This window comes from Medicago truncatula, chromosome 5 (assembly GCF_003473485.1).
Source record: "Medicago truncatula cultivar Jemalong A17 chromosome 5, MtrunA17r5.0-ANR, whole genome shotgun sequence".
Lineage (NCBI taxonomy): Eukaryota > Viridiplantae > Streptophyta > Magnoliopsida > Fabales > Fabaceae > Medicago > Medicago truncatula.
In genome coordinates, this window is record NC_053046.1 from 36,445,652 (window position 1) to 36,468,758 (window position 23,107).

The 23,107-nt window shown below is 31.8% G+C and overlaps 2 protein-coding genes and 1 long non-coding RNA gene across 3 annotated transcripts; 2 read left to right on the plus strand and 1 right to left on the minus strand.

Annotated features, from left to right (window-relative positions):
* Positions 1–3,854: 3,854 nt before the first annotated feature.
* Positions 3,855–8,562, plus strand: LOC11426546 (glycosyltransferase family 64 protein C4). Its single transcript, XM_003616541.4, has 5 exons — positions 3,855–4,461; positions 5,766–6,162; positions 6,814–6,977; positions 7,092–7,162; positions 8,086–8,562. The coding sequence occupies exons 1-5, from the start codon at positions 4,256–4,258 to the stop codon at positions 8,244–8,246; spliced, it is 999 nt and encodes a 332-aa protein (XP_003616589.2). The 5' UTR covers positions 3,855–4,255; the 3' UTR covers positions 8,247–8,562.
* Positions 8,563–10,085: 1,523 nt separating this feature from the next.
* On the minus strand, positions 10,086–12,655 carry LOC11413741 (uncharacterized). Its single transcript, XM_003616543.3, has 2 exons — positions 11,345–12,655; positions 10,086–10,544 (listed from the first exon to the last, which is right to left on the minus strand). The coding sequence occupies exons 1-2, from the start codon at positions 12,337–12,339 to the stop codon at positions 10,289–10,291; spliced, it is 1,251 nt and encodes a 416-aa protein (XP_003616591.1). The 5' UTR covers positions 12,340–12,655; the 3' UTR covers positions 10,086–10,288.
* LOC112421916 (uncharacterized) lies at positions 12,624–13,437 on the plus strand. The gene is made up of 2 exons (XR_003012306.2): positions 12,624–12,755; positions 12,866–13,437. It is a non-coding gene; the product is annotated as an uncharacterized lncRNA (long non-coding RNA).
* The last annotated feature ends 9,670 nt before the right edge of the window (positions 13,438–23,107 follow it).

Below are 23,107 nucleotides of genomic sequence, written 5' to 3' on the forward strand. Positions count from 1 at the left end.
AGGAAGTTGAGGTTGGGTGTGGTTTTGTTCTGGATACGGTGACTCTGTTTGAAAATCTTTCATCTGGTTTTACTGGATTTAGGATGTGGATTCTATTGTTCTTTTCATCAGTGCGTGGATTTGTTGGATGCATCCCATGATCTGGATTCAACGAGTCTTATGTTCTCCTGAGGTTGCTCGAAAGAGCTAGGTGCGTAGATGCTCCGTGTTGACGGTAGTTGTCGTTCGTCGTACCTTAAGAACTATATCTGCTGCGGTTGCTTCATGCTCTGCGGTGGACTGTGTTGGAGTTCCTTCGTTTGTTCATCCCTCGATCTGGACAACGATTGGATTGGTTCGGCCCGAAAGGGCGTGTATGACTTGCTGTTTAGGGAGTTGCTGGAACTTGAATCAGACTGTGTTGACAGAACGCCTATTTAGAAGCTTGAAACACTAGAACTATGTTTTTTTGCAATTTGGTTTCGCGTCCATACGTGGGTGCGCTGGATTGTCCGTGGTTGTTGCTGTTTTGAGTTTTGCTTTTTACCCTTTTGGTGGTTTATTTTAATCTTATTTCTATTTTGCTTAAAAAAAAAAACCACCCATAGTAAAATATTTAAACAACAAGAAAAAAAGAAATAACCCAAAAGAATTTACGACACCGTCGACATCACCCGTCTTAATCGTTCTCGATCGCTCTATTTTCCCTCCCCTCTTTTCCTCTTCTTATGGACGTCGCAACTTCTCTACAAATCATAGTTTTAATCTTTATTAAATACTAAATCACATTGTATGCTTTGCTCAACAACAAAAAATCAATTTGTAAAAAAAATCATATAACCTTTATCTTATTAAAATATATAAAAAGGAAAAGAATTTAATTTTATGAAAGCTTAATTGTGAAAAATATATTTATGGATAAAACATGAGAAACAATTACGTTAGCATATCTCTACCTTATCCTAATATCACATATAAAATAAAACTGAGGAGTAGTTAATCATAAAAAAATATAAACATGTCTCAAAAACAAATAATTAATCTTTATCCAGGAAATACAAGTCGGATTGGAAGACTTTTCATAAATTATTAACGAATAAAAAGTTACTCATATATTTGTAATGAAACCGTCAATGATAGGATTTTCTTTTTGAAAGGTCAGTGATAGAATTTTCAATGTGTTATTGTTGATCCTTTAAAAAAAAGTGTTATTGTTGATTTTTTTTCCAAGTTATATTATTTGAGTCTAATTTTATATTTGTGAGCAAATCATAATTAATCACATGAACGACCCTTGAAAGTAGTTATAATTAAGGATTTTAATATTTTGATAGTTTTATTTTTTTTAAATAAGATAGTTATGACTTATGATTGAATGATAGTGAGTAATATTTCATTCTATTTTTTTTCTCTTTTAATTGCAAGTTAAAATATTATTGGCAAACCTAATATGACTTCAAGGTGAAAACTCCCACTTTGGTTGGAGAAACTGTGTGGCTTCCTATTCAAATGTTTCATGTGGCATAATTTCTTCCTTGGAATGGATCTTCTTCATGTCTCTCTCAGCGAATAAATAATGCTCATAATTTGTCTTGAGCTAAATTGATTTGAACTTCTTACATTCGTACTTCTAAATATTTTTTGCTTTGAATACTTACTTATTCATAACAAAGTTCCTATATGTGAACATCTTCGTTCTAAAGGTTGTAATATAATCTCTATTTGTTGTCACTATTATGGGGTGCAAACGAAACTTTCAATCATTTTTTCTCAACTGTCCCTTTTCTTATGACATTTGAGGTTGGAAATAGGCTTCCATTGGTTGTTGTATTAATACTTATAATATTGACTACTTTGACTTTTCTTGATATTGATTTTGAATGATGAATTACAAATTGTTTTGCTTGTTGTAGTTATTAATATCTTTTGGTTCAGTCGAAATCAACCGCGCTTTCATAATAAGATTATTTTTCTTCAGTTCATACATGAATTAATCAAGAGGAGTACTTCTCTTGCTTTATCTATTTGCACCGGTCACATATTAAACTCAATTAAAGAATTTTCAATTCTAAATTTTTTAGAGTGATCGATTTTCATAAAAAAGCTCAATATATTATTTGGCGGATTTAAAATCTTCCATGTGTTTGGTTTAAGTGTAAATACAAATGATGCACCTAGACTCTATAAACCTTTCCTTTTAGAAGTGTAACTAACAAATAGCCTAGGTGTCTTCAAACCCACATGGGGTGATACTAGTACATCAAAAATACCAAGCAGGGAATTATAAAAAATAGAAGGTACCTGATGTATAGTTATCAATTGAAATTTTTGAGGTCTAACCAAAACAACGATCACCTATTTTTGATTAACAACACTTGTTAGACCTTGGTTCTCTTGATCCTTGTGACTTGTGAGGGGTGTGGGTGACAAAATTGACTTATTTGGCCTTCAAATCCTTGATTTGTTGAACCTCATTATGAACCATGAGTTCAAAAATGTAATCAAGTTGTTGAGGGACTTGACAATTAATGTTATGTATCTCCATGTCAATCTTTTGTCCAATAAAAGACATTGTCATTACCACCAGTGTTTCAAGTGGATCAACTGGTGGTGCACACAAAGGGCCATAAATGTTATCATTCCTAACATTTGTGAAGGCTTGTTTGGTCTTTATTGACTTTACCTTTGTGATACTGATGATAACACATGTGATCTTTATGCCAAAAGTCTTTCCAGATCTCAGGTGCATACTCTAAACGTAGTCTTGATCGGAAAATTGGATTCTTCAGTGGTAAAAGTTTGTATTTTTCCACTGAATGTGTCAAATTTGTTGATGGAGCTAGAAATTAGTCGATGTATCACATGATGTCCTCAACCATGTTTCTCTTTCTTCAAATAACTAATCTTTGAGGAAGGAATTATGTCCCCCCACTTTAGGTTTCGTAACTGGCTCAGTAAAGCGTCAAGTACAATTGTTTTTGGATTTCTTCTACTAGGCTAAGAAATGTATGTAAAAATAAGATAAATACAAAATGATAAAGAAATAAAATAGCAAAAATAACTTATGTTTGATTCATTGATTGTTTGTTTAATACATCGTACAAAATAAGTATTTATAGACAAATCTATTCTACTGATCAGTACAATGTGATCTAAAGTGTCTAGCTTTGCCTGATTATTTTCACGGATAGTGTGCAAGTTTTTCTTTGGTTTAGAGGATCATGGCACCCCACGGTCGACTATAAGCTTCCCACTTCACGACATGATATATTGACGAAGCCCATAATGCACAACCTTTCCTCAAAACTTGTATCCTTACACTTCGTTCAGTGGAGTTAGTGACACTATATACATGAAACTTGAGTTTGATGCATAATTGTCGAGTTCTTCTGCATACTAGTCTGTAGACTTGAAAAAAACCATTTATCCCTAATTGGACGGTCATAGTCTTTGCCTAACCTTCTATCAATTAAGGATAACTTGCCAAGTGTTCTTTTAATATTTTTTTTTTTATACACCTTACCAAGTATTCTAATCGTCTATCTATCAATTACGCTTGACAACCCACCTTTGTTTTTCTTTTAATAAGTTTTCATAAAGAGTAATAAAATTTTCTTGGTACCAACATACAATAGTTAGGATAAAAATAATCTTACTTGATGTTTTGTAAATCATATTCACTTAAAAAATTTTCATTAAAACCATATCTTATTATTTAAACTAGACTAGATCTTGATTGCACACACTTCAAGCCTAACATGACAAAAATTTATTTTAACCAAGTAAACGACAAACATATTATGTGTCTCCATCAATCAATTACTTCTAACGTTTCTTTCTTTCCCCCTCACCAAATAAAAACATCATTTTCCTTCCCCCTCCTACATTCCAAACACATAACTATAAAAATTGATAAAATTTCATTTATTTCCATTCATATTGCGTGCATCAACCAAAATCTCTGAACTCCGAACCAAAAACAGCACCGTTCTCACAAAAACACCATAGCCAACAGGATCTTCCTCTGTTTCTTCATTTTCTGATCTAACCAATCAAACGGGAATAAAACCATCCACGTGTCATCTATCACCTGATTCATGTCTCCTTAACCATCGAAAACAAACGAATCCTCTTCCATTTTCATGATCCAAGACACGTTAAAATCTTAAACTAATCAGAAGCTCCGGTTCGAAATGAAGGTTTTCTTGGTTCGTTACTGAACCGAACCGGTTTTGGTTTTTTTTTTATTTAGATTTTGTTGTTATTAGCGGCGGTGATGAGAGGGAGCTGTTGGTTGAACCGTCGGATTGAACAGAGGTTTCGGTTACTTGCGATCTCCACCGTTAAATCAGCCAAGATCAAGCTTCTGTTATTTTGTTGCGTCGCGTTAACGCTTCTCGCGTTTTCTTCTACTGGTTCAAGTTTCTTATTATGGAATAATACTAATCAAACCCCTCAAATTCCGAGTTTCACTGATTCAAGGTTCGTTCAATTTAATTCTTGAATTTAATTTATCGTTTAATTATTTCAGCACTATAGTTAATGATGATTAATGGTTAGTTTTGTAGTTTCTACTTTAGGGTGATATAATTGCATTTAAGAAAATACAAAATTTATTTTTGGTGGGAAATTCTTTTATGGAAATGTTTTTTTGTTGTTGGAAAAATACAAAGTTTCGGTTTTTTTATGGAATTTCTAAATATGTATTTGGGACTAAGATTCTGTTTGGGTTTTATTTGCTGTCTTTTTGTTTGTTTGTTTTTGCATAGGAAATATAAATAGAAAGGGATTTTATATATAATAAGGTTTTATTGCCTTGATTTGAAGGTTAGTGCTAAAGTTTAACTTGAAGAGTAAAATAGGGAAATGAACTTTAGGTTTAGTGCTCAGATTTGGAATCTATATATATTAAGGTGATTAGTGTTATTTATACATTGAAATGAGCTTGTAGTGTTGGGAATTTTGGATATTGATCTATGAAGCACATATACTCCTCGGATTAGGCGTGTTCAGGTGTCAGATATATGACACCAACATGACACATATGATTACATTAACTATGTAATTTTCTCAAATATTATTGGTGTCGGCGTGTCCGTGTCATGTCCGGTGTCTCTGCTTCATAGATATTGATGTTTAGAGATGCGTTTCTGATGTCACTTTTGTTCAAATTTGTATACCGGAAGTTGGAACAATTACCTGGACTTTGAATATTTTTTGGTACTACTGTCCAGTGATCATCTGATCAAGTACGAAGTTCAGATCAGTGATTTGTAGCTGATGGATAATTTAGTGTGTTTTTGGTCAGTTTTTGGCTAACATGATTTAAATGAACTTGATTATGTATAATTTGGTTAAATTTGAGTTTGACGTGAAGAAGTTAGATATATTTGGATAAATTTACCCTGAAACTAAGTTGAATGTACAACTTTAGAATTAATTTGTCAACACAATATCCACTTTTTATCTCTTATGGTTAGATCGATGTATAGAGACAATTTAAATTTTGGTTCAAAATATCCACTTTTTATCTCTTAAAGTCATGCTTGAGAGAAGGAAAACAATTTTGACCCTCTGAATCATGAATTTAAACAGGCACTTAATGTTATTAGAGTCACCCTTTCTTGATGACCTTTCAAAGTTAACTTACCCTGGAATTAGAGAAAAAGGGAAACAACAAAATCTGGGGTTGACTTTTAAATTCTAAATTTTATTTTCATAAGAGTGCTGAGGTTTTGTTGCTAGTAATACCAGAGAACTAATTGTTGTTTATTCTTTGTTCACAGGAAAGGATATTCTATTGTAATGAACACGTGGAAGAGATATGATCTCTTAAAGCAGTCTATCAAACATTATTCATCTTGTCCTCGACTTGAATCAGTACATATTGTGTGGAGTGAACCCAATCCTCCTTCAGAAAGTCTTCTAAAATATCTGCACCATGTTGTAAAGTCCAAGTCTAGAGACGGACGATATGTAAAGTTGAGGTTTGATATCAACACGGAAGACAGTTTGAACAATAGATTTAAAGAAATTAAGGATTTGGAGACTGATGCTGTCTTTTCTATTGACGATGATGTCATATTTCCTTGCTCTTCGGTGGAATTCGCATTTGATGTTTGGCAAAGTGCACCTGATGCAATGGTGGGATTTGTACCTCGTGTCCATTGGGTAGATTCATTGGTATGTATGGTTTATCTATATCTATTTTTCATTCCATGATTTTCAATTATCCTTGATATTTTGATTACACATTATTACCTTTATGCCTCTGCTTTTGGAAGTAAAACATGAGCTAAAATGTGAATAACTAATTAAGCTTGGAGCAGGGAAATTCATTTTTTATAATAATCTTCATGCATTATTTCCTGTTCTTTGTTTGAACTGCTACATTGGCCTTTCAAGATGTAGTTTTGCAGAACATTGAAAGCATACATTTGTGAAACATATGGTATGCAGATCCATTTAAAAATTGAGCATGAAACCTTACTGCCATAAAACAACAAAAATAGCACATTTTATATATTGCACGTGTAATTTAGTTTCTAAAGCCGACCGTTATTGTTATATGAGGACCTGTTATTTTGTCCCTGTTGTGGATCTAACTGAAAGGTAAAGAAAGTTGAACATTTATCAAAGAAGAATTTCATCTCTTAAATCCATGCTTCAAGTAGCTGCTAGTCATGTTTGATGCATCTTTAAATCTGATGTGAACTTATGATTAATGTCTTTTAGATTTCGTTTATCACTTTTCCCATGTTCAGATCAGAGAGATAAAAAATATTTAAAAAAACCTGTAAGGCTAATCTTCCAAGTTATTCAATGTTCTTGCAGAATGGCGACAGCAACAAATTTAGATATGGTGGATGGTGGTCTGTGTGGTGGACGGGTACATATAGTATGGTGCTCTCCAAGGCAGCATTCTTTCACAAAAAGTATTTCAGTCTCTACACAAATGAGATGCCATCATCAATTAGAGAATTTGTAACTAAGAACAGGTTTTTATCTGAACTAAACATCCCCCTGCTAATTTTTTATTTATTTATCAGACTTCTTTCATATTTAATTCCAACCATTTTGTTATTTTCTCAATAATTCAAATGATTTACCAGGAATTGTGAAGATATTGCAATGTCTTTTCTTGTCGCGAATGCAACCGGTGCACCCCCGTTATGGGTTAAAGGTAATCTAACAATGCCGTATCTTTTCACTATTGAACATGAGTTGCATGAATTTTCTCTTTTCATTTTTCCTGTTTAGTTCAGAAGTTCCTCAACTTCACTAGCTCAAAATGTATATGCACTTGTTTTCCCGTCTTTCTCCTTTCTGACATTTGTAAGATAGATTTATGGTAGAGATCCAATGAATGATACATTATTAGGGTCAGTAGAAACATTCAAGCAAACCACATTTTCATATTCTTCATTGGCTGCTAGAAGCAGTTGTAGTTTGTTGTGATCAATTGAATGAAATTCTTCCCTCTCCTTCTTGGATTAGATGGTGTTTGCTATCTTGTTAACATGCATAAAAGTTATAGCAATAGCAAAAGGATGTAGCTGCAATTCAGATTTCCAGTCCTTGACTTTTTGTCCCTTTATTACACCCTGTATATTGAAGCAATTAGTACAACAAATGTAAAACTGAGATTGAAATTATTTTCAACTGAACATACCATATATGTTTCTTATAATTAAGGAAGTTAAAGTATCGATTCTTTTGTTCCTTTCTGTGGACCAAATTGTGCAATGATGCCTAGCTATCATAGCATGTTTTCAGTTATCTTGATTTCGTATGTTTTGGCTTATTTTGTGTTGCACCATGAAACTTATTTTTGAAACCAATGACCATGCTACCTAGTGTTTTGCGACAAGTTGTGTACACTGTCTCACCTTGTTAGGCTTTGTATAATCTTAAGTATTGATTGTGAAGTTCCATGCTAATGTTTGGTTTTATGTTGCCCATCATGGTAATACAAATCAAACATTGCCCTCGTTGGTTCTAAACCATGTTAATATATATCACCCATACAAAGAAATGTCTTTTTTTTTTTTTTTTTTGACAAACATGTATATGATGTTAACTTTGTGGATTTTGTCTTTGTTACAGGTAAAATATATGAGATTGGATCAACTGGAATTAGTAGTTTGGGAGGTCATAGTGAACGGAGATCAGACTGTGTCAACATATTTACTTCTGTGTATGGGCGGATGCCCTTAGTATATACCTCAGTGAAAGCCGTTGATAGTCGCAATGTCTGGTTTTGGTGATTGGTAGATTGTAATTTTCGTTGCATTTTTAGATATTCCACTGTTGTCAATTATTGTTTAGTAGCTAGTTTTTTTTTTACTCTGTTTAGTTGCTAGTTGAGTTACCACGTTCACGTTAGTCATTTATAGCTGTATGATATTAAATTTTATACACAATTCTTGCTTTTTTACTCTGTTTAGCAAGTTCCTTAGGTTGATTTCTTGTAATATTGAATTGTAATGAAAGGCAGCATCCTCTGTAAGGGTGCTTTTTGTCTCAGAGAATAAGGATTTGATTGTAGAATATTGAAATTGAAGGATATTAAAATTTTAGTAATTGTAATTTATCTTGTGTGTAGAGTAGCAAATAAAGTGCTAACACGGGTAAATCAAACCACAGTCAGAATGTACAAATATCAATGACTAACATTTTCTTCAAACTGTAAAATGAACCAAAAATAAGCATCTAATTCAGTTGGTTTACATCGAGCATTTGAGTACCGAACACACTCTAAGCTGCTCATGTTTGTTGAAGGAGTGCAACTTAAACAACTTGGCGATCACATCAGCAATCTGACCTTGTGTTTAACAATGAACTAACACAATACTTTCATCTCTTGTGATATCATTTAGAAAATGTAATTGACATTGATGTGTTTTCTATGCCACTGGATTTTACAGAGCGTAACAGGCATCACATATTAGAGAGCTACTTTTGTCCCCTCACGCCCTTTCTTAAAAACCGATCCTGTCTAGATGCACGTTTCGGATGGAAAAAACACCATGTTCCTGCCGACAGATAGATAATCCGAGCAAATTGCTGACCGGATTGGTTTTTAATGGGGTAATATAACCAGCCCTCCACATAGGGTCTTAGCTCCTAAAGTTATAACCCTAATTAAGTTGTTCTACTTTCACACTCTTCACCAATAAAACAATCCTCACAAACAATAGATAATCTGAATTAGCGGTTTAGTTTACATTTAATAGAAAACCTAATGGTTCTACAAGGATATTGGGATCTGTAAATTGGGTGCTGCACATTGATATTAACATGTAATAGAAAACCTATATAGTTTGCATTTTCGAAACACATTGCTACTAATCCAAACTGTACACTATGTGATAGAGCTTGAAACTGTTATACATGTTCTGTGGGATTGCAATTATGCAAGACAGATATGGAACACAATTCTGCTACAACCTGGAAACAAATTTTTTTGATGATGAACTGCTTGGATGAATATGAACATATTTGCAAATTGGACTGCACATCAGAAAAATATAGCAACCTTTGTTGTTGCTTTGGACTGTATTTGGAGAGCTAGGAACAAAAACATTTTTGAGAATTGTCCTCATAATTTTGAAGATATCTGCCAGGACATTAAAACCAGAAGCAATGAACTGATCCAGGTATACAATCTGCAGCAAACAGTTCAGTCTGATACTGATTTTAACACTTCAGTCAGTGGAATTGGTTGGCAAAGGCGAGTACATTCTTGGTTTTGCGAGAAACATCTGTCATCATGGCAGAATTTTCTGCAGTATTCTACGGTTTAAAATTCCTGAAACCGATTCGATGGAGGCTTTGAGTATTATGCAAGCCAGGTGTGTCCAAATCATCCATGTTGCGTGGCGGGGAATCATGTCCTTCGGGAAGTGAATCAAGCAGCGGATGCCTTTGCCAAGGAGGGATTGAATCAGTCGATGCAAATGCACATTTTAATCAATCTTCCTACTTTTTGCTATAGAGAGTAATTAGTAAAGTGAGGAAATCACTTATTAATGTTTTAACCACTCACGATTTGTTATGCATGTGCATATAATATCAACTATTGATTTGGTTATCAACGACTGGTATTTCTCCCGAGTGAATTGCTCTCTTTAGAGGAGCATTATCCATTTATATATAACCATATACAACTGTACCATGAATCACTAGCTGTAATTGGATAAAAAAACTACTTGGATAAACAAATTTCCACAAAACAAAAAACAAAAATATGAAGGATAAAAAAACTGAATTTAAAGTGGGATATATAGATGGATAATATGGACAATTGTCATATTTGTAAGTTATCTAATTCTTCTATAGGAAAGCTAGTACTATTCTCTTGCTGTCCACCAGTGTTCCAAAGGAAACTAGCATACTTTGATAAATAGTAAGTGTTTCCAGGATCTGCTTCCAATGCTTGTAGATATCTCAGCTCTGCTGCCCAATTATCCTTTCTTATCCACAACAAGAAATCACCATATCTACAATATGCTTCAGCCTCTGGTGACTCCACTACCACTGATTGCTTGTAGTATTCTTCAGCACTGTAACCATATCAAATGTACAAAATAAGAAAATTCAATTAGTAATGAAGTATGTAACTCTTAAAACTTCAAAGAATGATGTCACTCTTGTTGCTATTTGGTAAGAACTAGAAGTATTTTGAAGGCTTAACCAAAACTAACCAATCACACATTTGCATCTAATTTGGATTGTGTGCTGTGTGACTGCACGCAGTTAACCACATGTAGACGATCCATATTTCAATGCACATTTTGATATATATATTTTTTAAATCTAAAATGTTGAGCTTGAAATCTAAACCGTCTAATTAGACGTGGCTAACTATGCGCAGTCACAGGGTTGTTAATACACAATTCAAATCCTTTTTTGTGCCTACCATATATAAGCATAATGACTATACAATAAAACATAAGGACAATAAACAGCCATAATATTCAGTTGCAAATTTTCATACTCATATTTGTCTGTCAACACTGAAAAATGTCATTTCAATCCACTTTAGGCCAAAACAAATACACTGAAAATTACTAATTTTAGCTTCAAAACAAATAAAAAAATTAATCACCCCTTCATTGCATAAAGGAACAAACAAGCATATCATATGATTCTTTTCTAGGTATATTTTTCTCTTAATACAGAACATGGTTTTAATTAGCAGGCTGTAACAACAAAATTGCAACTACAATATAAAGGATTTTGAAGTCTATGAACAGCTTCAACCGCATTTTATAGCATAACCGCGACTGCAATTTAAAACCATGTAGCAACAACATCTAATACTAGCCAAATTGTAATACATAATTGGTTTATGAGAACTCACCCATCATTGTCCTTCATGACAAGGAAGAGAAACTGTGCATAGTTAGACAGAAGAAGTGAATTGTAAGGTGCAAGATTTATATGCTTTTTGTAATAAGCATCAGTTTTCTCATATTCCTCATATTGATCCCCTTCAATCTCCACAGAAACAGGACTCAGAAACTTCATCATTGTTTCATGATCCAAATCCTCACCCCTCAATTCTCTTTGTATCTTTGAAGCTTCCTCCAACATAAAATTCCACAACTTTTCTTCCTCTTCTGTCAACTCCTTCTTTACACCCACATCTTGAACAACATCACCATGTAGAACTTCATTCATCAATGATGAGTTATTGTTACTCATAGAGAACAAAGAAAAGTTACTTAGGAAAACCATAACATCAACCATAAGAGTTGGTGTTTCACTGAAAACCTGTTGAAACAACCAAACAAATGAATCATCCATTTCTCTATTTAGCTTAACCATAACACTTTCCAAGTCTTCACCACAAAGTAACTCTCTTGTTTGCAAAGCATGATTTTGAAGTTCATGAAGCATAAACAACATAGACGAAAAACTCTTCTTAACAGAACAATTATTCAATTTACTTGCTTCATCTTTCAAACCTTCCTCTAATTGTAACTTCTTCTTAATCATCCTTATAGATAAAGGGATTCCAACACTTTTCACTTTTCTTTCAAAACTCAGTCTCAAAATCTCTTCTCTCTCTGGCCAACTAGGTGGTTCAGGTTGAATACCAAGAAAAGAAGGTTCCAAGATTTCTCTTTTATTTTCATTACTGTGAAAATGAAAATCATCAAAAAGAGAAGAAGAACAAGAACAAGAACGGTTTACTCTTTTACCCCTCAAGTTTCTTGAGAAGGAAAAACAATTGATTTTGTTCCTTAGTGGCAGAGAAGAAACTGAACGTGGTGATTTCAATGAATCAGAGGGAAGAGAATAAAGGGTTCTTAGTTTCCAATATTCAAGTTTGGGAGAGACACTTGAAGCCATGTTTGGTTACAAAGTTTTTCAAGAAATCAAAGAAAACAAAAACAATGATGAATTTTACAATAAAAAAACCCTTTTACCCAAAAAGAAAATTTGATCACAATCAAGGGAAATCCGTGCATATAATAGAGAAATTTCAAAAGGGTAACATAAAAAGTTTATCTTTTTGATATCAAAAGTCTAATAAGATCACTACAATTTTTGATAAATTGAGAACACAAACAAAAAAAGGGTGAAGAAAAAAAAATCCTTTTATAGTAAAAAACATGAAAAAAAATCTAAGAGAAGGGGCAAGTTTTTGACTTTTGAGGATGTTTTTGTTATACTGAAGTTATGATGAAACAGTACAAGGTTTTGTTGAGCTGAAAAGTGGAGTGGATAACACGTGGGGTCTCTAACAAACGTGGCAATGAGATAAAGTACGTGAGATATTTATTTTTGGTATGAATTTGTGACTTTTTAATGGATTTTTTGCTTAGATATTTTGATTGATAAGTTTGTGGATTGTGCACTTTTCTTTTGGTAAAAGGATCATGCACTTTTTGGGTTTGAATGGTTCTTGATCCGAATTGTGATGCCTAGTCATATGCAACTATATCACTTGGGATGGGTAAGTCACATAATTCTAAACTACCGCAAGCTGGATTTTTGGAAGGATCGTTAAAGTAGATAAAGAGGCGGGTCGGGTTTATTTTGGCCACGTCCAATCTTAAAATTCAAAAAATTCAATTTAGTGATGAGTGAGTTGGTTTGGAAGTGGCTGCGGAGTCTTTGGGTTTGGAAGGAGGAGATGTTAGTGGAGTGTAGGAATTACGGCAGCGACGTGTGGAGGTGGATTCCCTGGTTGTTGGATATACATTTAGAGGGGTATACTGACTTCTCACTGCGAGGTTGTCCTGTGTTCATGTATCCGAGTCTCTATTATGGAGGAAGGAAATTCCTTTGGAGATTACCGTGTTCATCGCTTACGAATTCGTTTGCCTACCAAATCAAATCTGTATCGTAGAGGCATTATCTCATCCCAGAATTTTCTGTGGTAAAGAGAGCTATCCCGTGCAGCTCCTGAAAAAAAAAAAAAAAAGTAAAGCTATTGTCTTTTTGGTGGTTTAAAGCTCATCATGTTGTCTTTCATTATAGCTTTTATAATTGGTGCCAAAACCCATTTCATTATAGCTTTTATAATTGATGCCAAAACCAATTATTGGCTAATTCATACTTTTTGCTGTTTGAAATACTGTTGTAAATTTTGGCTTTCTTCTCGGTACACCTTGTGCCGGGAGGATAGTCCTTTGGCTTTTTATATCATTTTGATTTATTAATTTTTTTTTTACCAGTTACGTGTTTCATGACTTTAATGAGCATTAGCACACATCTTCTAGTCTTTGACATAAAAAAAAAATAAGGTTGTAATAACGATAACGAAAGGTACGCGCTTTCATCTCTCTCAGTGTGGTTAGCACTAGGTGTTTCCGAGCAGCGAGGCTTAAAAGAAATTTTCTAAAAAATGTAATTAAATGACATTATTTTTTATGAAAATTTCAAAACTTATACAATTTAAAATTTTAAAACTTATAATGATGAAATACTTCTAAATCAGTATATAAGTTTTAAACAATTTTGTAAAAAAAAATCTTAAAACAATTTTTTTTTAACATGTTGAGTCCGTGGCGGATTCATGAATTTAGAATCTTAAATCCATTGTTCGAAAAAACTGCTCCGGGTTTGAATGAGTTTTGAAATTTCTTAAATTGTTGATAAAAATCACATTTTTGCTTATTTTCCTTCTAGTTGATAGAGATGTGTGTACTTTTAATGTGGATGCTGTGTATGAACAACTTCACTTCACTTCTTTGTTCATTTTTTTCCTTTATGTTATTGATAATTAATTGGATAATTGTCAGAATATCATTCTCTTTTTATTTATTTATGTTATTCATATCATTCATTTCTTTGTTTACTTATTTATTTATTTATTTATGATCAAGGTTGTTTCAATTAAATTAGAGGTTCCACTCTAATATTAAAAATGGACTCTAATAATAAAAACTATGGTAATTTGAACAATTATAACTTAATAATAAACATTATTTTGATTTTAATTTGTTTTGTTGTTTTTTTTTTTGTTGTTGGTGGATTTTTCTATTCATTTAGAGTAGTGCTATATATTTATAGCGAAAACATTTATCTCAAATTTTTCACGAACAACCATAGTTTCACAAGACCGACATAATGATAAAGGAATGGCGATGAAGGACGACAAAGGAAAGCTACGCATGGCGCGACGTGATCGATGAAAGACGCACACGATGATGATGGGATAAACAAAGACACACGTTGCTTTGGAAAGGTGTAAGTTCAACAGAGAAAGAAGTCGAAAACGTTTGGATACATCGTTCGTGAAAATATCGCTATTGTTTTTGTCGCGAGATTTAGCATTTTCCATTCTTTTTTAATCAAATAATAAGTGTTTGATTTTAAACATGAAACAAAAATCCTTAACAAAACAATAAATTTCCATAACCCTAAACATAACATTTTATACAAAAAGCAAACGTGAGACAAAAATAAAAACTATTACAGCTGAAAGGATGATTTTAAATGGTGAGTAAGGGTTGTCTCCTAAAAGTTTCCTGAATTAGAATTGCACTTTAGCTACATTATGAGAATAATAATATTTTTTCTTGATTCTCCCTTTGTTCTTTCTTTCATATCATTTCATTGTGTGTGTAATTGAAGGGTTCATCCTTACGACCGAAGAAAGACTAGGGTTTAAGCTGGTTATAATGTGATCGTTTTACCTTGAACGAACGGTGGAGTTTAGCATGGGAAAGGATAATTGTTTCCTACCATGGGAAAGTTATTTTTGACCATTAGATTAAGTTGCTTTATCATAGACTCTCTACATTATATTTTTTCCTTTCACCTTCATCACTCATCCACCACCACAAACTCATTCACCATCACAACCTTTTGCAAGATCAGACCAACCATCGCTACCATTCCAACGACCTTTTTTACAGCAGTGCCATTCCAACAACTTAACACAGTTGGAAGATGAAAAAATACCCAAACTTTGTTCATAAAAATACCCAAATCTGATTCTGAATAATTTTAGTTTTTGATGTATTTTTTAAAAAAATGATTTAATAAATAATATTAGTTTGAATAAGTTTTATTTTAGAAACAGTTGGGAGAGGGAAAAAAACTGCCGTGAATTTATTTGTAGAAGGTACGTCGTATATCAATTGCTCCCTCCTTGTTTCTCAAACTTTCTTCCACGTGGGAATGTATTTTGCAGTACATCCTGTAACATTTTGAGATAAATAAGGTTCATTAAGGATGATTTTTGAGTATGGCTTCCATATTATCTGGGAGATGAATTTCAGTCATAAATTGAAGAAAAGAACATAATAAAGAAGAACAATGATAGATTGAATTCTATGAAACATTCTCACTTTGAACAGCAGCCTATTTTGTGTTGCCGTGAATTTATTTGTTGTTTCTATAATTGTGAGTGAAGAAATGAGATTCATGGCAATAGGTGTTGGTGGATGTGGGTCAATTGCAATCTCATAGAGGTTGAAGACTGTGTTTGAAAAAGAAAGATATGGTGTGGAAAGACCCTGATAAAGATATGTTCCTTACTTAATCTAATGGATAAAAACAACTTTTCCATGATGGAAAACAACTATCCTTTCCCATGCTAAACCTCACCTGAACGAACACGTTCGATTTAGAAGAAAAAAAACCAAAAACTTATCTATTTTTTTTTTGTTCAGTAAAAACAAGAAACAAAAACCCTAAACAAAACAAGCAATGTCTATAACCCTAAACATTGAAATTTTATATTAGGCTAAATTGCATTTTTGGTCCCTTAACTATTTAGGTAGTATCGCTTTGGTCCCTTAACTAAAATTCGATTTATTTTGGTCCTTTAACTTCTCTTTGTTACATATTTTGGTCCTTTCCGTTAATTTTAATTAAAAAACATTAGGTTTTCTTCATCTTCTTCTCCTCTTTTTCATCTTCATATCATCTCCATCAACCTTCAACAACAAGAATCTCAGAAAAATTCTAGAAGAAAATGGAGAAAACCTAACGTTTTTGAATTAAAACTAACGGAAAGGACCAAAATGTGTAACAAAGAGAATTTAATGGACCAAAATAAATCGAATTTTAGTTAAGGGACCAAAGTCATACTACCTAAATAATTAAGGGACCAAAAATGCAATTTAGCCTTTATATTAAATACAAAATGAAAAAAAAAAAAATCAAAAACAATTACCATTGCAACCATAAAGCTTATATGATTGGGCACAATTTGTTTCCAATCAGAAAAATACGATGCTTCAATTTCATCTTTGCTTTGCATGATTATTACCATCAAAATTAATTTCAATCTTTCTTCCCAATGTAAAAGCTCGTTGATTCCATTATGCATTATCAATTTTCACTCTGGTCCTACTACACATAAACCCCCAAATCCTTTTACATAGCAAAATCACAGCCACATGAGTAAGCTTATGCAATCATGGTCAAAATTAGCAACGAAAAGAACACTGAGCGCTTACAAATAGATTCTGGTGATAAGTGAATTATGATGCTTTTATGTTATCTATTTGAAATTATTTCTAAAGTTCGTCCACAATTTTTTTTCCTGCATTTAAATTAGATCATGTGAACTCGTCATATTTTTGAATAGTTTTTTTTGCCACATCATTTAAATTAGATCATTAAATGAGTTTTTTTAGAATGAATCATTAAATGAGTTAAAAACCCACAATTTGTCATATCTCATTAATTGATGTGGTCACAAATTATAAATGTAAAAATTTGTACCTGTTATGAAAATAAGTAAATAGACATGATAATAATAGAGAGAAGGAGAAGAAGAGAGAATAGGAGCAGTATTCTTATTCACTGATGTGTATCTCAATGTTACAAATGAGCTCTATTTATAGGGAAATAGAGTAGCCTATGAATTAAGCCCAATAACCTAATAGTATGGCCCACTAACACATTTGCTATTTGGACATCCACTATTAATATTTATAACACTCCCCCTTGGATGTCCATTGAGGATATGCCTCATTAAAACCTTACTAGAGAAAAACCTAATGGAAGAAAAATTCTAGTGAAGGAAAAAGAGTACAATATCCTTTTTGTGTATGATAATCTGCCTCGTTAAAAACCTTACCAGGAAAACCCAATGGGACAAAACCATGGTTAAGGGAAAAAGAGTGCAGAACACATTTATGTCTCCCCCTCATAAAGACAATCATCTATGAGACGAAGAAAGTCAAATAATATTTGTTCTAGTTACTCAAAAGTTTACTTGCAGCGACTTTGTTGAAATATCTGGTTTATCTTCATAGTCTTCTTCAAATTAGTAGTGCTTGAGAAGTTTCTTCATATTGAGTTGTTGCAAGACCCCCTTTAAGAAATCAACAAGTTTCTTGTACTTGTAAAATCATCATCCTTAATAAAAGAGCGTTCTTCACTTCCTTGATTATGTTGCTTCTTTAAGATACAAAATATATGCTTGACTTTGTTTTGATATCTGTATTTACTAACATTGGCAAAGCAAAATACCACAATAAATATCATTAACAAAATACATTGATGTCCTCGTTTGAACTAAGATATGGTACTTCAGGACCAATTCAAGTTGTTTATCATTTTCTTGTGGACATGATCTATACTAATATCAAGTGACATCACAATCATTATAGTACACAGTCAACTAGATGTGTCCATATCAAACACATTTGTTATATAAGTTTCTTGATGCACAAAATCTCAATTAAATAATAAATCTGCAAACCCAAACAAACTTTGTGCATGCAGCATATTTAATTTCAAATATTTCTATAATCAATAGATGTTAGAATCTCTTCAGGAGTTCAATAATATTTATTCCATCATCATTAAAAATGATTATAACAAATTCATTTTCAAAGATTTAGAATGGACATATGATGTCATTTCTTCAATATCTCACGAAAATTAATTTTATCGGAGAGTTTCATATACTCATCACTATCACGTGAGTCATACAACTATATTGCAACACATCTTTCATATAAATTGAGCCTTTCATGTAGTACTAAACTTAATCAAGCAAGAAAAGGTTCTTGAATTAACTTCAGGTAAATATGTCTCTTAAACATAAACGTTAGACATATATCAGCTCACTTCCGATGAACATATCAAACTCTTTACATATGTATTTTATCAATGTAATTCTCTTTCGCGCGAAAAATCTTATATATCTAATTAACTTCACATCTTCAAGTGTGCGGACCACAAGTCCAAAAAGTTCGACTTTACAAAGCGAGTTTGATTTCATGTTTTAATCCATGATCCTCGTTAACACTCATCACATATAGCGCTATGTTATAAGCAAAAACACCGTCAACGTTGACTTTAAATTTTGTTCCACCTCATTCCATTCATGACATAATTTATCGAGATCTCTTTATTTTTCATACATCTCAGGTACCTGGTTGGTTCTTCTGGAACTTAAAATCAAATATGTCAGATGACTCTTTTAGAGTTTACACATCCTTATTTGGGTTATCTTTAATTTTAGCTCCTTTTATTGTTTGAGGATTTTATATGTGGAATTGATTGGTCTACCACGCTTCATGCGCAGTTGAGACTCATTTGCAATAATCGATAGGGACATCTATTTCGATTGGAGCATTAGCAGCTGCTTATTTTATTTGTTTAACTTTGCAAACGAGTTATATTTTGAGGATCAAGATGAGACAATAATATTTTCTTTCAAATAATTCATTTGAACTTCAGGTTCACATTTTCAGCTGCTTATTCTCTCCCCCTAATATTGGGAAAACTAATCAGCCTACTAGGCTGTAAACAAGTAGGCTCAATACAATTTATAATAGATGAAGATTCATATCAAATAGATTTTCCCAATATTCTATCATATTCAATCTAAGTGCATTATATTGGAGTAATTGTGATAGACACAACACATCCAAAAATTTACTTAGGTGAGAAATATTAAGCTCTTAACCAAAATATAAATTATAAAATAAGGGGAGGACTTACATATGGTAACTTATTGGCTTGATGCGAATCAATATTTCAACATATTGGTTATTCCCAAAGTAGAGTTTTGAAGGTATGGTCTCATAAGTATAAATCATACAATTAACTTTAGACGTCTAAAGAATGGATCTTCAAGTCCATTTTATGAGCATATGCTACAAGTTGTTTAATGTCAATTTCAATTGATAAATGATACTTATCAATGTTTTTTTTGAAAAGTTCAGAAAATAAGCTCTTTGTCAAATTTGTTGACAAGATAATCGCACAAACTTCTGGTTTGTGGGTTAATAATAACCATACATGTCATTTAGTTCATCTATACTTTCGATGTATTGATTCACAAATATCAACTTATATGCATTTACATATATTGAGAGACCAAAATCCTCAAATTTTCTACTTTGAAAAAAATAGTTAAGACATAAAAAGTATTTTATTGAAGAATCTTCTGGCTCTTCAATACAAGTTATTTATTTTTCGCATCATAACGAATCCGGGATAACCCAACCGGTATTGCCAACTACAAACTTAATATAATTTGTAAACTTCTGGTTTACAATAATATGTGATTCCGTTGCACTAATATAAGTGTAGTACAAATCAGAGGAAAATAACTTTTCCACAACACTTATTTTCTTCAGAGTATATTTCACCGAATAACAAATGAAAAAATCATGCTCTTCAGAAGCCTTCATTAATCATGTAGTTCTTGAGGAACTATATCATAAATGATCAAGATAAATCATTATTTGAGCAATCTTTAATACACTTAAAATGAGCATTCTAAACATGATTTGTAAACTTCTGGTTTACAATATTACGTGTTTGATATGTTCTTTCTTATCTATTTGATACAATAATGACAAAAAAAAATATATCCAAGTGAAACAATATAATAAATATTCTAAATTTATCTTTTGCATTACTATACATAGAAATATAGATTACCACAAAATTTCTCCAATAAACAAGACTTTATAAATCATACACATTTCTCAGATGAGTAATAAGGCAACACAAACTGTCAATAAGATATATTTTCAAAGTTTGACATAAGAAAATATGGATATCTCTCATCTAATATTTACGAGATAAAAATCTCGTGGAATAAGGAAGAAGAAAATCTTAATCAAATATATTTTTGTTCATAAAATAAGAGAACAATCTTGCAAATTTATGAAAGAAAACAAAGCATAGAAGTTTAAAATATTACCTCAAACAAAAATTCTTTGATACTAATTTTCAACTCATCTAAGTTCATACTAGTGGAACTTTATGACCTTGACATTTATCAGATTAATAGTAATCTCTGCTAAAGAAATTACTATAACCATAACATCTGTTATATAAAACAAATAGCATGAATCATTTACTTCTGGAAACAAAGTTCAATTTATAATGTGGCCTTTTAACATTTTAATCAATAACCATTCTTTTCTCAATTATAAATTTTAACTAATATTTCAAAAATTCTTGAAGATATTTTCTCAATTTTGCTACTTCAGGAGCATATTTGAGTGGTTCTTCAATATGAAGATCAAATGGCTTAAATGTGTGGTTCTTCAAGAACGCACCATCTAACCTTCATGACTTTTGAGGTTAACAAATAGATCTTCTGAATTATGATCATGGTTTAAATGTATAGTTCTTTCAAAACTCAAACACATATATAATATATTCATAGCTGTGGTGTAGTTCCTCAGGAACTTACAATCAAATCTATACATTATTCTTAAAAATAATAAATAAAAATCAGATTTATTATGGAGAAATTAGCTGCCAAGGATTAAGGAAACAAACAACCACTTTTAAGATATACAGTGACGTGCCAAATTTAATCCATAATATTAGGGGAATTAATTTTCGGTTTTCAAAACATAACAAAAATGTCAAACACATGCTTTCAAACTTTTTTTTTTTTTTTTTTTTTTTTTTTTTTTTTTTTTTTACAGCCCAAATGGATGTTTGATATTAAAGTATTAGTTCTTCAGGAACTATGCCACAAATCTTCATGAACAATGATTGAGATAATTCATTCCTTAAGTAGTCCTTTAGGTATGCTTTTAATAATATGTTTATTTTAGTTCTTCAAGAAATATATCACAAATGTTTATAACCAATGATCTTTTTTAAAAAATTATTCTTTAAGTAATCCTTCAAGAATGTGCTAATAATAAACAATTGTAGTTCTTTGGGACTAAATCATAAATGATATTAATAAACAATGATAAAAAATTGCTTCTTTAAGCAATCTTTCATATACGCTTTGATATTAAAAAAAAAAAATTAGTTCTTCAAAAATAATGTCACAAGAGATCAAGAATCAATCAATGATATTAGTAATTACAATAATAAAAATCATAACTATAAAAATCAAGAACTAATTAATGTTAGTATCTCATATTTAAAGACAAATGATATTACCAAATCAAATGTGTTAAGAGCATTAAAAAAAATATTGGCAAATCGTATCAAAATTAAGGGGATAGAATGCCTAAACATTAAAACTAACTTTTTCCCTTTATTTTCTAATAAGTTACAAACTAATAATACTATCAAGTAGAAATCAGTCGATACACCTAGTAAAATAATTTCGTGGCTAAATAACAGTTGTCTATCCGGTCAACCAAATAATTCTATGTTTGTTACTTATACTAGATTTTTAAGCCAAAATCTTGGATTGAAAACTAACAATAATCGAAACGCAACACCAGGTATCAAAACACAATAAACAAGGTATTTTTTTGTTTAATTTGAAAAAAATGCAATAATGCAGACAACAAAAAATCCACTAGTGCTTCATGCATAAATCGTAATTGATCTCAATTCATTCAATATCAATTATATATGCAATCCTGCGGGGAAGCAATAAAAATTGAGTTTTTAAGTTCTTCATGAACTATAAACAATCATATCAATTCTTTTGCCAATAATTCAAAGATGCTTCACTATTGGATTGAATTCTGCAAGAATTCACTGAGTTCTACAGTAACTTTATAATACATCTCAATATGAGATGAATCCTCATGCCTTCTAAAAAAACCAATCCTTGTGCAATTAATCCTTCAATGAGTGGACGTTGAATTCTGCAGGAATTCATAGCTGAAAAAATAGTTTTTTTTTTAAAAAATTCTTCAAGAACTATATACCAAATTTGATAAAACATTTGTTCAATCCTTCAGGGATGCATTTACTGTTGAATTCATCAGAAATTCAAAAAAAATTTGATCCTTTAAGGATGATCTAGGTACTGAATTCTTTAGGAATTCATTAAGAAGATTTTATATGTGCAATCCTTCATGGATGAATTAGTATTAGTGTTGAATTCTTCAGGAATTCGTTAAGAAAATTTTGCAGGGCACATAGATACCATGAATATCATAATCGAATGCCAAGAGAAAAACAAAGAAACCAATTTTAATAATTCTATGCAATCACGTTGAATAGCAAAACAAACCACGAATCAGTTAAATAGATTATATTAATACCTTAGAGCGTGCTGATAACGTGTTATGAAAATAAGTAAATAGACATGATAATAATAGAGAGAAGGAGAAGAAGAGAGAATAGGAGCAGTATTCTTATTCACTGATGTGTATCTCAATGTTACAAATGAGCTCTATTTATAGGGAAATAGAGTAGCCTATGAATTAAGCCCAATAACCTAATAGTATGGCCCACTAACACATTTGCTATT